The sequence below is a fragment of the Lissotriton helveticus genome, chromosome 9, assembly GCF_964261635.1.
Source record: "Lissotriton helveticus chromosome 9, aLisHel1.1, whole genome shotgun sequence".
Classification (NCBI taxonomy): domain Eukaryota; kingdom Metazoa; phylum Chordata; class Amphibia; order Caudata; family Salamandridae; genus Lissotriton; species Lissotriton helveticus.
This window is the reverse complement of record NC_136070.1, coordinates 270,382,572-270,397,030: the sequence shown is the minus strand read 5'-3', so window position 1 is coordinate 270,397,030 and position 14,459 is coordinate 270,382,572. Positions and strand designations below refer to the sequence as shown.

Sequence of the window (14,459 nt, the reverse complement as noted above, 5' to 3'; positions counted from 1 at the left end):
GTTGTTGCTCACCCTGACCTCTGCCTTATCCACACTGGCTAGAGCTTGGCTAGCATACCACAGCTCCACCGTTGCATATTGTCCCGCTCACCGTTCCGACCTCCGGTGGGGGCTCCCTCATCAACACTTAACACTCCTTGCTGCCATCAGGAGCCATTTTGTCCTCAGTGTTGCCAGCCTCACCCCCAACCAGACCGCCTGTGGGATCCTGCTGATGTGCAGCCTTCCCCTCCTTCAACTGCTCACTGCCAGCCTCTAGCAGTAGCCAGGCCAAAGGCCCCCATCTCCTCCTGGTAGATCCAAAAGGCTGAGCCCTCAATGTGGTCACTGTGCCTCAGGGCCTTGTCCATGCCTAGCAGTTCTTCGGCTTCTGCCAAAGCATTGGCTCCGATTCTCCCCACTCGTGCCCAGTCTCCGCTTCCACCACCCGTCCAGCACCCAGTCTCCCACCGGCCCTTATCGCGCTTACTGCTGCTCAAGATGGCAGCCAGCACTGCCATTCACCAAAACGCGCCTGGCAGGTCTGAACACCAACTCCAGCTACCCACTGCCTGCACCTGGGTCTCGGTTCCACACCAACCCACCAGCACAGCGTCAGGCTGTAGGGTTTCCATAAATATCTGTTTTACTATGGATCAGAGCGTTTAAACCCTAAAACTACTTAATTCTCCCTTTAGGCCAAGCTTCCATAAATTAGATCTTTAAAGATGACTTGGGTAGAAACCAGTGAAAATGAAAGTAGTTGAGGCAAAACGTACGAGACTAGGGTTAGTTCATTTGCTGTAGAGAGAGGGGCATTGTAATTGAATTCCTCCTCATACCAGCATTTTGGCTCAGTGTTTCCAAAATTGTCATTTTATTTTGTGTCCAGTTTTGGGGCACTGAATATTTCAGAATCTCTCAAAACACATATGTGGCCATTATCTACACACTGTTAAACTTCAGGGGCCCTAAGCACCGAAACAATCAGCAGCACACGAATAGCAATAATAATCAACAACTGAGGGGGGTGGGGGGCGCGTCCACCAATATAAAATCCTAGATTGTAAAATTATAATTTAAAAATTGAGATGCTGAGTTTTCTCAAGATTGGTATGTCATCAAATGGCAAAACTGTATTTCCAGAATTCACTAATGTGACAAATATTATGTTTGCTTGTGCAGAGCACCACCCCCTTGAAAACCCTATGTACATTTGGTGCCACCATCTTTGGGACATTCTGCACAACTTGGTTAGAGTTCAAGGTGTTTTTCTTATCGATTGGAAAAAGTAAATATCTTCTCATTTTCTGGTATTGCTGGGGGTCCTGAAAAAATAGTTTGCACGAGTCCACAAAAAAGCACCTTAGAAGTGTACAAACTCCCAACAGAGAGCAAAATAAAGTAAATATGCACATCTTGGATACATGGTGCGATTTTGGTTTCTTCAATACATTTGTTGTGGTTCTTGGCCTCGCCACCAGCTAACCTCGCTGTTGATTCATTAGCCTATTTCCAATCTTGATCATCACATTCCTGTTTATGTGAAACTAGTCCCTCTACATCCAGTATGTAGAAACACAGTCCGTTTTTTTCCTCAGTTTGGTGTGGTGCTATGCAGATCCAGTGTGCATTATCTTGAAAATATTCATCTCTGAACAGTCTTTTTTGTTTTCCTTTTCCCTTTGTTGTATGTCTTCTCCACTTCTTCTATACATGGGTGCTTTATTTAATGGCGAGGCTAACATTGAATTAATGTTTCAGGTTACTACCTATTCACACAAGGACTTGAATAATCAGTGGATCTTGAAGAAGCATGACACCAACAATGGTAAGCACCGCATTATTTGTTCTTGTGGTATTAACTTACGCCCAGTCACACCCTCTCCACACCACCAGTGATGTCTTCTAAACACAGACACATTGCTCATGTGAAGCTCTTTAGAAAATGTTCACCGGTTTGTATTTCACTCTTTTGTCACAATGAACTATTTGCTTACGTTTCTAAGAAACACATATAAACCAAGTGTTACAGCATATAAAGTATATGTTTATAACTCTTTCTGGTGTTTTACCAACCAAGGGGTTGGTAACTAACTAACCAACGACTTACCAACTAAGGCGCTCGCCCTCGGACCTGGGGATCTGGGTTCGAGTCTCGGTAACGGCGCCAAAAAACCCCCTGTGATTCTGGGCAAATCACTTAATCTCCCGGTGCCTAAAATGAAAGTGTGTCCTCATGTAACGTAACTGGTGCTATGTAAAGCGCTCTGATAACTGATTCGGTTCGGTTCTAGTTCGCGCTATATAAAACTCTGCAAAAAAAAAAAAGGAAAAAAATGATTTCAATTTGTCTCTTGTTCTCCCATTTGCAGTGCATGTGGCAATACTGTCAGCTATTTTGACCATGGCGCTTAACCTTGCATTTACTTTAACATTCCTTGAATAATAACATGTTATTAAACTATTAAAAGATGGTTATGAACTCTCCAGAGAAGGAGGCAGAGGCAGACACACACCCACACATCCGCTGTCCCACACCCCCAAAAATATTTGATCTTCAGGAGTAGGAACATTGATGTTTTTTTTTAATTGCACTTTTAAGAAAGCTGTACAATGATTACTCTTTCTTCCTGCCTAATTCCTTAAATTGTTGTCTTTTTCGATTCTAATATCTTAGCACGTGAGTAACATTTACCTCTTTGCTAACATTTACATCACTTAGATTCCCATGTTATGTCTTGGACTAACTAAATCTATTCTGATGGTTTTACCCACTAGAACCGGGTGCTCCTGTAGAATTTGTGAAATCTGGGGATCTTATACGACTGGAGCATAAAGTGTAAGTTTCTGAAACTTCATATGTGATGCTGACTTTTTTAACAATTTGGCAGACGGCTGAGCTGCTGTTACAATATTCCACCCATCCTCAACATTTGTTATTATTGTTCCTTGTATTTTTCCCCCCAACAAGACGCTCTCAGCTCAACATAGTTTTGAGGCTGTTATGGTTGCGGAAACATAAAATCGTCTAGCTGGCACTGCAATACCAGCAGGTTTTGTGCAGGGTGCTGGGAGGAAGGTTGAGGTTGTATCTGTTCTTGCCCAGTTTGCTTGTGTCCACACCATTGCTGCACCATGCCATTGGGACCATCACATGTATCTCAGACGTGGAACCAAGGTTGCTCGACTGGAGCAAGCTTGAAAATATTTGGGATTTACAATTCTCAGGTGTAAGACTCGATAATTGCAGAGAATAATTTAAAATAGGTTGATAAAAATATTTGATTGATTTCCTGTTCTTAGGCCATATATTTTAATTTGGAACTGGGTAACGGAAATATTCCAGACAGCCCGCCCGCTGGAGGCCATCTCAGTGTATACTTCTCCACAAGATCTGCCAGAACCCATGCTTCTCTGTCCTTGTGACAGATTCCATACAGGTGAAGAAAAAAGTTTTTTTCCTTTTTTCCGATAACAGTTTATTTGCAGGTAGGTAACTTACAGAAAGTTGCACCTAAGTTTCTCTTCCATGTTGTTGAATGCTACGTCTAGTTATCCTATTCCAGTAAAAAAAGCTATTTTGCCATCCAGGTAGTTGACTGTTCTAAAACAAGGTCCAAACAAATTGACAGCCTAACGGTATTCATAAGTATTTTTTTTTCTTTTAAAAAGAATTCTGGGAACTCTGAAAACACAGAACATTCTGGCAAGCTTGTGACTTCATTAAAGGTTGCATGCTATGACTTTTGCCAAATGTGCATCTGCAATGTTGGGTCTAGTTGGACATCAGATTTAGTTTTAATGGGTAGGAGCAGACTGAATACTAGGTTTTGTGACTTGGGCCTTGGCTCATAGTTCCATAGTTTAAGGACAGACCATTCATCTGCATCCCTGGGGTTTGTGGAGGGCTGTTTTATCCAACTACGAGCTCTAAACACCTCTAGGACTTATGTGTGTTGCTTTTATTCCCAGGACTGCACAGAATCTGCACAGTCACAAACGTGAAGCACCACTGACGAGGAAGCACCTCCAAGTCACAGCTTATGGCATGGTAAGAGACCAGCACTGAAAACTAGAACCGCACATTCTCTGGTCACTCTAGAGATGAGCTGTTAACAAGGGCTTGGTGAAGTAGGGACACAGACACATTCACAAAGACACTGCGTCCTGATATTCAAAGGTTCTTTGTTTAGTGCCTGCGCTATCCTAATGCTGTTTTGGGCTTTGAAAATCCATGTTAATTATGAGGGCTTGGAAGGAAATCAGCTTATTTGTCACATTCGATTGAATGTTTAAAGCAGTGCCATGGTTTTGCTAGTTTTCCTTTGCCATCAAAGGGAATAGTAAAGATAGAAAAACAGTAAACTTTTTTACGTTATCCTCAGAAGTAGAGCTGTCATTCCCAAACATGCTTTCTGGGTTGTATGCTCTTATCTGCTCTTAAGGTTAAAAGGAAGGTGGGCGGAGAGATCACAGAGGAACAGTGGGAGAAGTGTGGCAGGGTCACCCGAGACGTCTCGCTTAACAGTCACCATAAGTTACTACATTTCAAATTTCTCCGCCGAGCCTATTTACACCAGTCAAGGACCACAAGATAGATCCTACTAAGTCACATAATTGCTTAAAATGCTTATCCCCACGTGTCATCTTTCTACATGTGGCCTGGACCTGTCCTCGCCTACGGTGCATGAGACCCTAAGGAAAATAGTTGGAATTCCACTTGTCCCCCTTCCTGAAATTGCCCTCATGGGCTACACAGTTCAGATTCCCAAGAAAGTAAGGAGATTGGCGACTCTGGCTCTTTTGCTGGCAAAGAGGGAGGTGGCCATTCACTGGGACAGGAAGTCAGCCCCCAAACTACAAGATTGGCCGAACAGTTTAGCATTTTGCAACACCAATGCAGAATTGTACACCAGTCTTATGCCACTGACGTCCCGACCCAGAGACATATGGGGACCGCTCAGGGTATATCTGGGCGCTACCAAGCAAACTGCTGTTGCACAGGTAGATAACGGCATAGAGCCGGAAGGGGTGGGCTGAGGTATTGATACTGGTTACTCTGTTTAGAATACTTGCGCCACTGTTTAGTAGGCTTGTAATACATTGAATGCCTTAGTGCTATGGCTTGTAGTGGGATTGTAGGGGGTGTGGGGAGGAGGGCGGATACTGACGACTGATAGTTGTTGCATCTTCACTGGTCGATATATTGTCCATTTTAATATCGCCAAATGACATGATCGATTTGTTGTAAATATCAAGAGACTTTATACAATGCAATGTAAACGTTATCCTTTATTTGAAAAACAAAGTGTTATAAAAGTAAAAAAAAAAAAAAGGTTAAAAGGAAGGTGTACAGAGGTAGAGAACAGTTGACATACATCAATGGAATGTTTACTGATTCTGTCCTGTCTGTCTCGCGAATCATACAGACCTTGTTTTGTTCCAGTAGTAATTATTTTGTTATCATATTCCAGCACCCTTTTGAGTTATAATGCATGTTTAGGGAGATAGCAAGAATGAAAAAGAAAATGCATGCTTCTGAACTTGGCCAGCTGTTGCCGGTATCACTCAGTCTCCTGCAACTTTTAGGTTATAACCTCTAGCATTTGTTTTTAAATCACAGAATGGAACAGGTGACTCAAATGATTTCTGGAGGATTGACGTGGTTGGATCAAAGGAGGGAAGCTGCATCAAAGTCCTACGCAGCAAAATCCGCCTCACCCACCTGGCTACTGGTTGTTTGCTGGGCTCCTCTGGGAAGCCACTGCCAAAATGGTGAAGTGATCTCTAGAGCATATCTCTTTTTTGCTAACTTTCATTCACTTTTTGTAGGCAAAACAAGGATCTGCTTTTCAAATGTATGCCTTGAGTTATCTTGAGCAGAAACTAGACTATATGGCCCCAGTAGTTTTCTCTTCACATCTACACTTTCACAGGAATGTAATGCTAATGTGTATGACTTGTGAATTGGGCATGTGTTTATATTTATTTGAAACAATGTTATCATCTTTGTGTCACTGTGCAGCCACTTTATAGAGTTTAATGTACAGTATGCATAAATGGTCTAACTTCTAGGTTATATATACACTCTAAAGTACTGCTAGTATGAACAAGGTGTATCTTTAATATAGGTAGTACAGATTTTGGCAGATGTAAAGATTGTGCTTTAAATCTACGACGTTTGTGGAGAGGGTGCTGGTTCCAGGTAGTACATTGTCAACCTCATGCAGTTAGACTTTGGCTATCAACACTACTTGGTCGATGTACGTGCAGTGTCAGACCTTGTTTAGTTGTTTTGAGAAATCTCTGAATTGTATCTGTTAAGGGTACGCTCTTGTGAATGGATTGAGGATAATTGAGAGTTTGTGCCTGTCTACATCTATGGGTCTTGCTCTCAGCTTTATTGTTAAATTAGCTATATTTGATTGATTGATTGATTGATCTTGGTGATGGTCTGCATGTTGATTGAGATTTTTCTGTGTTGTGTGTTTGGGAACCAACCATTGAATGTAGCATATGCATTATGTACTTTGATCTGTGTTTTTACATGGCATAACCAATTTCATATTTATTCCTAGATTCATATTTAAACCAATGCTTTATTTTGCAAGTGCAATGTGATTCCTCCATTTGAGGATAGCCAATGCTGCCTTGCTTTGCACTTGCAGCTTTTTATAGAGCTTTTTGTGTGTTGCCATTGTTAACCCAATTGGTGTTTTCCTAACACTGCACTAAATTAAAGTTTGAGGAAGTGGAAGAATTTACACTAGGCACTGGCTACCTATATATTGCAGAGTGTGAACCTTCATTCTTAATGGAATCACGCACCAGTAGATGTGTTCTGTATAATTACATATTCGTGCCTCGAAAAGTTGTAAACCCCAATAACGATAAGCAAGCCACTTTAGTGCTATGGGCGAGATGGTCTCGTCCTCAACGTAACTAGTCCCAATGGTGCTGAGGACCATCTCGAGTGTAGCACTCAAGGGGTTAAAAATGTTTGAATTATGACATTAAATCCATTGAGTTTGTGATAGGGAAGGTTTTAGCCCTGAATGTATGTAGTCTGGTTTTGGGATAGGGGCTTAAGTATGTTGCTGCTTTGTGTGGTGGTTGCTTTTCATATTAATGTAACCATAATGTTGTATTTTATTTTTAATTGCCCTGGTGTATGCCCGTAATCTTTGTTTTTATATGTAGTGTATAGTTGTGTTTACTTCAGACCTTGCTAGACTTCCTAGCTCCTCTATGCCTATTTATTAATGGGTTTACTCTGCACTGTGTGTGAATTTGCTGTCAAGGACCGAGTGTCCATGGCACCAGGAATCTCTGATGCATGGCAGAGTGCTTTATAAATGGTGGGAACTTGACTGCTTGCTGTTATGTTACAATGTGCTGTAGGATGTCTTGAGGCCTTTTATCTGGTTAGAGTTAAGTGAGGTTTCTGTGCATTTCTGTTTTTTTGTTTTTGCGTCTTACGGTCCTTTCTGTTTGGTGCAAGAGATTGGAGTTAAGAAACAGATATGAAGCATTTAGCCTCTTTAAGCTTCAAAGGTTGGCTGATAGAATAATTTCTGAGTGTTTTTATGGTGCCAGCCATGTTTGCTCTGAACGTTAAGCATTTCTCTACATTGGCTGCTGGTGTATACAATGTGTGTACTTTTTGTGGGCAGTCCACTTAAGAATGTGGCATCATCACTGTGTTTCACTATGGATGGATCTATGCATAAGGGTGACCACCTCACTCCGGGTCATTATTGACACAGTTTCAAGTGGTAGTCTTTTATTTCATAGCCTCTGTGTTCTGGGTGTTCTAGTCTTGTTTTATTTCCCATTGTTATGTTATGTTATGTTAAACTGTATTTCTTGAGCGCACGTTCACCAAACGGTTTCTTGGCGCTATGAGCAGGACCGAACGCCGTGCTAAGCAGAGAATGAGTATCAGTCATATGCGTGGGAGAAAAGCCAGGTTTTGAGTAATTTCCTGAATTGGGTATACGAGTCCGTCATGCGCAGGTTAGGGGGAAGAGTGTTCCAAAATTGAGGGGCCAAGGTCGTATATCTGAGGCCACCGTGTTTCTTCCGTTTAAAGGCGTGGGACACAAGAAGGTTCTTAGAGGAGCGTAGATCGTGAGATGGAAGGTACCGCTGGATGTTTAGGGCAATGAAGGCGGGGCCACGTCCTGACAGGGCTTTATGGATGGTACAGCCCAGTTTAAACAGGCAGCGTTGGAGAATAGGAAGCCAATGCAGACTTTTCAGTAGGGGCTTCACATGGGAATGCTTAGGCTGTCCAAGAATGAGTCTGGCCACCTGATTCTGAGCACGTTGCAAGCGGAGTGCTTGATAAGCAGGGATGCCCACATAGAGGGAGTTGGCGTAATCGATACGCGAGATGACCAGTGCAAGGACCACCTGGGTCAAGGCTTCTGTGGAAAGGAACCTGCTGATTTTCCTAATTTTGCGCAGATGATAAAAGCATGCTGAGGCCACCAAGCTGACCTGAGCCTTCATGGTAAGATCACAGCTGATCATGATCCCCAAGCTTTTCACTGAGAGTGCCGGGGCAGGGGGGCTCCCTAGTGAGATGGGCCAGAAGTTCGAGTTCCACGGGTTGGCCAAGCCGCCCGTTAGAATCAGCTCTGTTTTGTCTGGATTTAATTTAAGTTGATTAGCATTCATCCAGTTACTGATGAAAAGCATTAGAGATTGGAAATTGGAGATCGATGAGGTGAATATATCGATGTTAAAGATCAGCTGAAGGTCATCAGAATAGTTTAACACCACAACCTTCCTCTTGCGCAAGGCAGTAATCAAGGGAAGGGTGTACAGATTAAAAAGTAGTGGTGACAGAGCGGAGCCCTGTTAGACCCCACACATCAATTTAGTTGGTTCAGCCTTGAAACCAGCCAGATGAACAGATTGAAAGCGATTACTGAGAAAGGAGGTAATCCATCCTAGAGATAGGCCCTGGAGCCCGGCACTATTGACACGTTCGACCAAAATCTGATGGTCAGCCGTGTCAAAGGCAGCTGACAGGTCAAGGAGTACCAGGGCCTGAGTAGTACCTTGGTCCGCTCCCTTTCGTAGCTCGTCCAAGACTGATAAGACTACAGTTTCGGTGGAATGTTCAGGTCTAAAACCTGCTTGGTGGGGGTCCAAGTAGCAGGTCCGTTCAACAAACGAGCTAAGGCTGTTGGCGACATGGGCTTCCATAACCTTACTCAGATTGGGCAGCATGGAAATGGGGCGGTAGTTGCCCGGTACCTGCGGGTCTAGGCTGGGTTTTTTTAAGATAGGGACAACCTCGGCCAGCTTAAAGAGATCAGGAACAATCCCTTGAGCAAGGGAGTTGTTAATAAGTGTAGGGGAGGGTCTGGGCAACGTAAAAAAGCTTCCTGGAGAATACGCGGGGGACAGCTGTCCATAGGGGAACCAGAACCAATCTTCTTAAACTAATTAGCATAACACACCTGAAATCATTAATTTCTAGGTCTAAAGTTCAGAACTGGAGACAGTGTTTGTAATGGCCTGGAGTGAGGTGGTCACCCAACTGTGTATTGTTGTTGTTGTTCCTTGGCACTTCCTCCACTCAACATCACTCTCAAAGTTAAGGATTTGGGCTCAGGAAGAGTTTAACATTTTCCATTGATATTTTTCAAACTCCAACTTGTCAGTTCTGATCTTTATGTGTGGCAGAACTTTGATAGGACGCAAACAGAAAAAATGAAAGGATGCGGAAAAAGTCATTTTCAGAGAGACATTTGAAATGAAAGGCCAAATGGGAATACTGCTGACAACGAGTCAATGTGTGTGTCTGTTTGATGGTCCATGAGTGTGTGTGTGTTGGTCCATGAGTATGTGTATTCATAGAGCCCAAGTTTCCTCATCAGGCGGTACTTTCATCTGTTTAACAGAGTTAAAAACTATCATTGTTAATGCTAACAAAGGAAATTTAAATCTGCGTTATGAAATGTAATGACGTTCTCCATCGATATTGCAAACTATAAACAGTTACATTTGGAAATCTCCACATTGGTTTCTTGTTTGACATATTGATGCTTGAAAATTAATTCTTCACAGGGGCTGGGAACAGGGTGAAGTGACATGCAGTCCATACCCTAAGGAAACTCCCAACACTCTGTGGAACGTAGAGGATCATGTGAATCCAAAATGTAAGTCCCGCAGCATGTGCTGATATTTCAGAGGATCTAGCAAACATTTCATGGTCTAATATTTAATACAGTACTGGACTAAATTAAAGGTTTAAATAAGTCATAGTAAGCTTCCTTGTGTGTTGCACCCCAGTGCATCACCTATATCACAGCAAGGCAAGCTGCGAAGCTTCAGTGCCATGCTCCTGCCTTTTAGAGCAGCTGCATTGAGAGTGCTGCCGGTCTATGTTTGAACCCTTAGAAGAGGTTAGAATTTGTCAAGTTGTGATTCAGCTGCTTATGATTATTTGGGAGGACATGCTAGAAGTTCTGTTTTAAGTACTAACTTTATCCTCCATTATATCTTTCATTGGCTCACATCCTATGAAACTCCCAGGTCCACTGATTAGGAATCTGAATCCTCAACGTATTGACAGGAAAGCATGTGAATCTATGAAAGATTAATATGCTAAAGCAATAAGCTGTTGTAAGAGGTAAGAAACATTCTTGTAGGGATTAAAAGCTGTGAATATTAATTGCACCCACAGTACCGATGATTCTTTCAAACAGAAGACCAACAGGGTCTCAAGGCACCGAGGTGGAGGGGGGGGGGATCCTTCAGAGCACGGTGTGAATGTATAAAAAAACAAAGGTACTGTGTCAACTGAAAAAAGTTTTGAAAATGTACAGATACTCGATTGCGATCTGTGGAAGAAACAAGAATAGTGATAAGAGAATCAAAAGAAAAGAAATCAGTTTGAACAGAGATTTGGGTAACTTATTTGATCAGCCATGGTGAAACTTTAAGCTCATTTCAGAATTTTTAAGTGCTGTCATCTGCTTCTCCCTCTGTAGTGCCCAACATCAGCCTTGCTGTTTTGAAACCTACTTTCCTGGAGATCCTTATTGAATCCCACATTGTTATGATAAGGGTAAGTAAAGATGATGATCAGAATTGGTGGAATGTGAAGGGAAAATTAAATCAAGTGTGGAGGTCCTTCCTTTGACGGATGGTTAACTTATCAGGCAAGGAAACTAGACCCAAGGGAGGAAATCACTTATTGAAACGGTACTCTGTTTTAAAGGTTAGGATGGTGCAAGCTGGATGTGGGAGGGTTTGGGGAACTGTAAGCACTAGAGCGATGGCTGAAAAAGTTCAAGGTTGAAAATGACTGACCTCAGCCTGCTGGGGATTTCTTAAGTCCTAGGGTTAAAGAGACAAAATCGCCATGTGGGGGGTTCAAAGAGAGTGTGATGAGCTTCCACACTTTCAAGGATGCTCAAAAAGCATGTAAGGCAATGCTGTCTTACCACCCTCACAGTCCTAGAATGTCTTCTGTGGGTCTTCCTTCCTCTTGCAAAGCAAAAATCTTCTAAATATATTAGCCATATGGGTTGAAAAGGATTTCTATTTTCTTGGCATCTCACTTCCTCAAGGTATTCTCTAGGGAGGCTTAGTCTGCTGGACATTGCTCTTTTCTTCTAGTAAATGGTCATCTCTGTTCTGCATCATGTAATATGTCTTCATATCCTCCACTGTAGGTCAGAGCAGCAAGGTTTTCCAATTCCTTGTCTTGATTCCAGGCTTAGGAGGGGTAAGAGTAACTACAAGAGTCCTGTTTCTGTCCGGTTTCTTACCCCTTTGGACTTCTGGAGAAGGTCTACTGCATCAGCATATACAAATACATTAAACTGACCCTAAAGCTTAAATTATTGTCCATTTCACATGACTTTGCCAGGAAAATGGGGCCAATTGAAGGGTGTGCCATGTTCAAGGTGGGTAGCGTAAACCAGTATGAGGTCTGTGCAGTTTGCAGAATAGATGCCAACTTAGAACAAAGGGGGTATAATATAGATGGCCACAAGAATTAGATGTCAGGAGTTCCCAGCACTGGATCTTTCATAGATTCACATCCTTGACTTATTCCCCGTTGTTGAAGTGGTAGTCCCACGTTACATATAAAGCAGTAAGTAATAACTTTGACATTCAAGTCAATGGAGAGAAAACATTTACTTCAATAGCTCGTCCTAGTCATTAGGAATGGCCCAAAGTTAAGCAAGTCAGGCAACAGCACCCTTTAGAACCCTCACCACAGAGGCTCCAGGCTTTCAGGTTTTCTACTCTATTCCAAACAGAGGTTCTTGAGCCAAAATAACAAATAAAGTAAAATATAAACAGAAGATAATTAAACGGAAGAAAAAAAATGATATCAAGAGACATTTAATGTAAATTCAATAAGAAATTAAACCAAAAATAAACATAATAATATTTACACTCATACAGTTACACAATGATAAAAGTGTGAACACTGACAGGTGTAAACTGAACAAACAGTGGTGTAGAAAAAACACAACAAAACAACATGTACAGAAATCCATAATACAACAATTGTGTCCTCTCTTATTTAGGCTACATTTCAAGCTTCGACGGCGTTTCGACCCACGGGTACTTTAGGGGTCATCGTCAGGACAAAGGCTTCAAGTATAATGGCGTCCACTTTATTTTCGACAAAAATGAAATATGTACATGGATTTGCAATAGATAATATACGTCAGAAACAGTGGTTGAAAAAAGGAGCCACTAATAGTTTAAGGGTGGGATGTATGTTGGCACTCTTTTATGAGGATTACCATTTAATTGGAGGGTCATCGAGTCATGGGTATTTGCATTTTCGGTCTTTTGCTTATCTTAGCATTGGGTCGGTAACTGTTTGGCTTTTTTAAACGTAGCGTCAGTCCCACTATTTTTCGTAACACATTTTTTACTAAGATCTTCAGACCTAGGAGGTATTGTCCCATTGAATGGTCTGGTTTAGCTGAATAGAGTCATCTAAAATATGCAGTTTCTTACATGTTTTGTGTAAACATAGCTTTTTGTCTCTCAATTCCAGTTCAGATAGAATCTGCTACTAAGTTCAACTAATAGACTTAGCATCTTATCCCCCATTCCAGATGTAATTAAATTTGCTATTTTAACATGGGATTCTATTTTACCCATTCTTTCATATTGTTTTGAAATTAATTTGGAGTGGACTTCCTCATGGGTCAAATTTATGAGGCCATGTGAGAGAATCTCCTTATTGATTGCTCTTTTTTATTGCTTTGCAGCAATTCAATTGTTTGTACCAACCTTGATTCTTCATTAATAAGACAGTCGGTAATATTGTTTCTTCGATATCAATTTGGATCCCATAGCCCTAGCTGGCACATACCCTCATTGATTTATATTTGAGTAATTTCTTGTGGCCAATTTTGGCATACCGACAGGTATGTGGGATTTTTATTTTAATTTTTTTCATTTGAGGCGAGACTCATAAATAATATTTTGCAATTCTTGCATTTATATTTGCAATTCATCTTTTGACAGTTTGGGTCCCCATTAAATTCCACTATCTGTGCCCGATACATAAGGTTTGGTGTTCCTTCTTCGTGTTCATTGTGGAGATCCATTGAGGTGATTATCCAGCCTCTACTTTTTACTAAATATTGTCCTTCTATTCACAGTTTCCACTTTTTTCATTTCACTATTTCTATTGGAATACTTGGGTTTTGGCCCTTTTTTCTCTTATCGTTTTCCTATTTTTTCCGTTTTTCAACCACCTTTTCTGACTTTTTTGTCACACTTTAGGTGCTGATTATACATTTTAAATTATCTATTGCAAATCTATGTACATATTTCATTTTTGTAGAAAATAAAGTGGACGCTATTATACTTGAAGCCTTTGTCCTGAAGATGTACCCTAAAGTACCCATGGGTCGAAATGCAATTGTTGTATTATATATTATATATTTCTGTACATGTTGTTTTGTTGTGTTTTTTTCTGCCATTGTTTGTTCAGTTTACACCTGTCAGTGTTCACACTTTTATCATTGTTTGTGTAACTGTATGAGCGTCATTATTATAATTATTTTTTGTTTAATTTCTTATTGAATTTACATTAAATATTATCCTTTGATATAATTTTGGTACATGGTTATTACGAAATTCAGTCAGCACTGGGCTTTTCTTCTGTTTAACTATCTTTTGTTTATATTTGACTTTATTTGTTATTTTGGCTCATGAACTGCTGTTTGGAATAGAGCATATATTGCCCCAGATTCTTGTTCTAGGGTTGCCCTTGTTGTTTGTAAATCTCAGGTTTTCTACAGCACGTCGTTTGAAGGGAGTCTCCCTGAGCTCTGCTCAGTGTTCTTATTCTGGCCTACTTGTCAGAATGTTTTTCTTCAAAAACAGCGTGATTTCGACATGTCTACAAGTAAAATATCTCTTTTTAGACACTGTGATTCCTATCGGAAGCTGAGAGTACTTTCGGACGATCCCTC

At 41.2% G+C, this 14,459-nt stretch overlaps 1 protein-coding gene across 1 annotated transcript in view; it reads left to right on the top strand.

Annotated features, from left to right (window-relative positions):
- The window catches only part of POMT2 (protein O-mannosyltransferase 2), a 425,522-nt gene that overhangs the window by 209,333 nt on the left and 201,730 nt on the right, over positions 1-14,459 (top strand). Inside the window, exons 10-15 of the mRNA XM_078659955.1 lie at positions 1,744-1,810; positions 2,761-2,821; positions 3,955-4,033; positions 5,606-5,757; positions 10,066-10,157; positions 10,992-11,068. Of these exons, the coding sequence (XP_078516081.1) occupies positions 1,744-1,810; positions 2,761-2,821; positions 3,955-4,033; positions 5,606-5,757; positions 10,066-10,157; positions 10,992-11,068 (528 nt within the window). The remainder of the gene's footprint in view (positions 1-1,743; positions 1,811-2,760; positions 2,822-3,954; positions 4,034-5,605; positions 5,758-10,065; positions 10,158-10,991; positions 11,069-14,459) is intronic.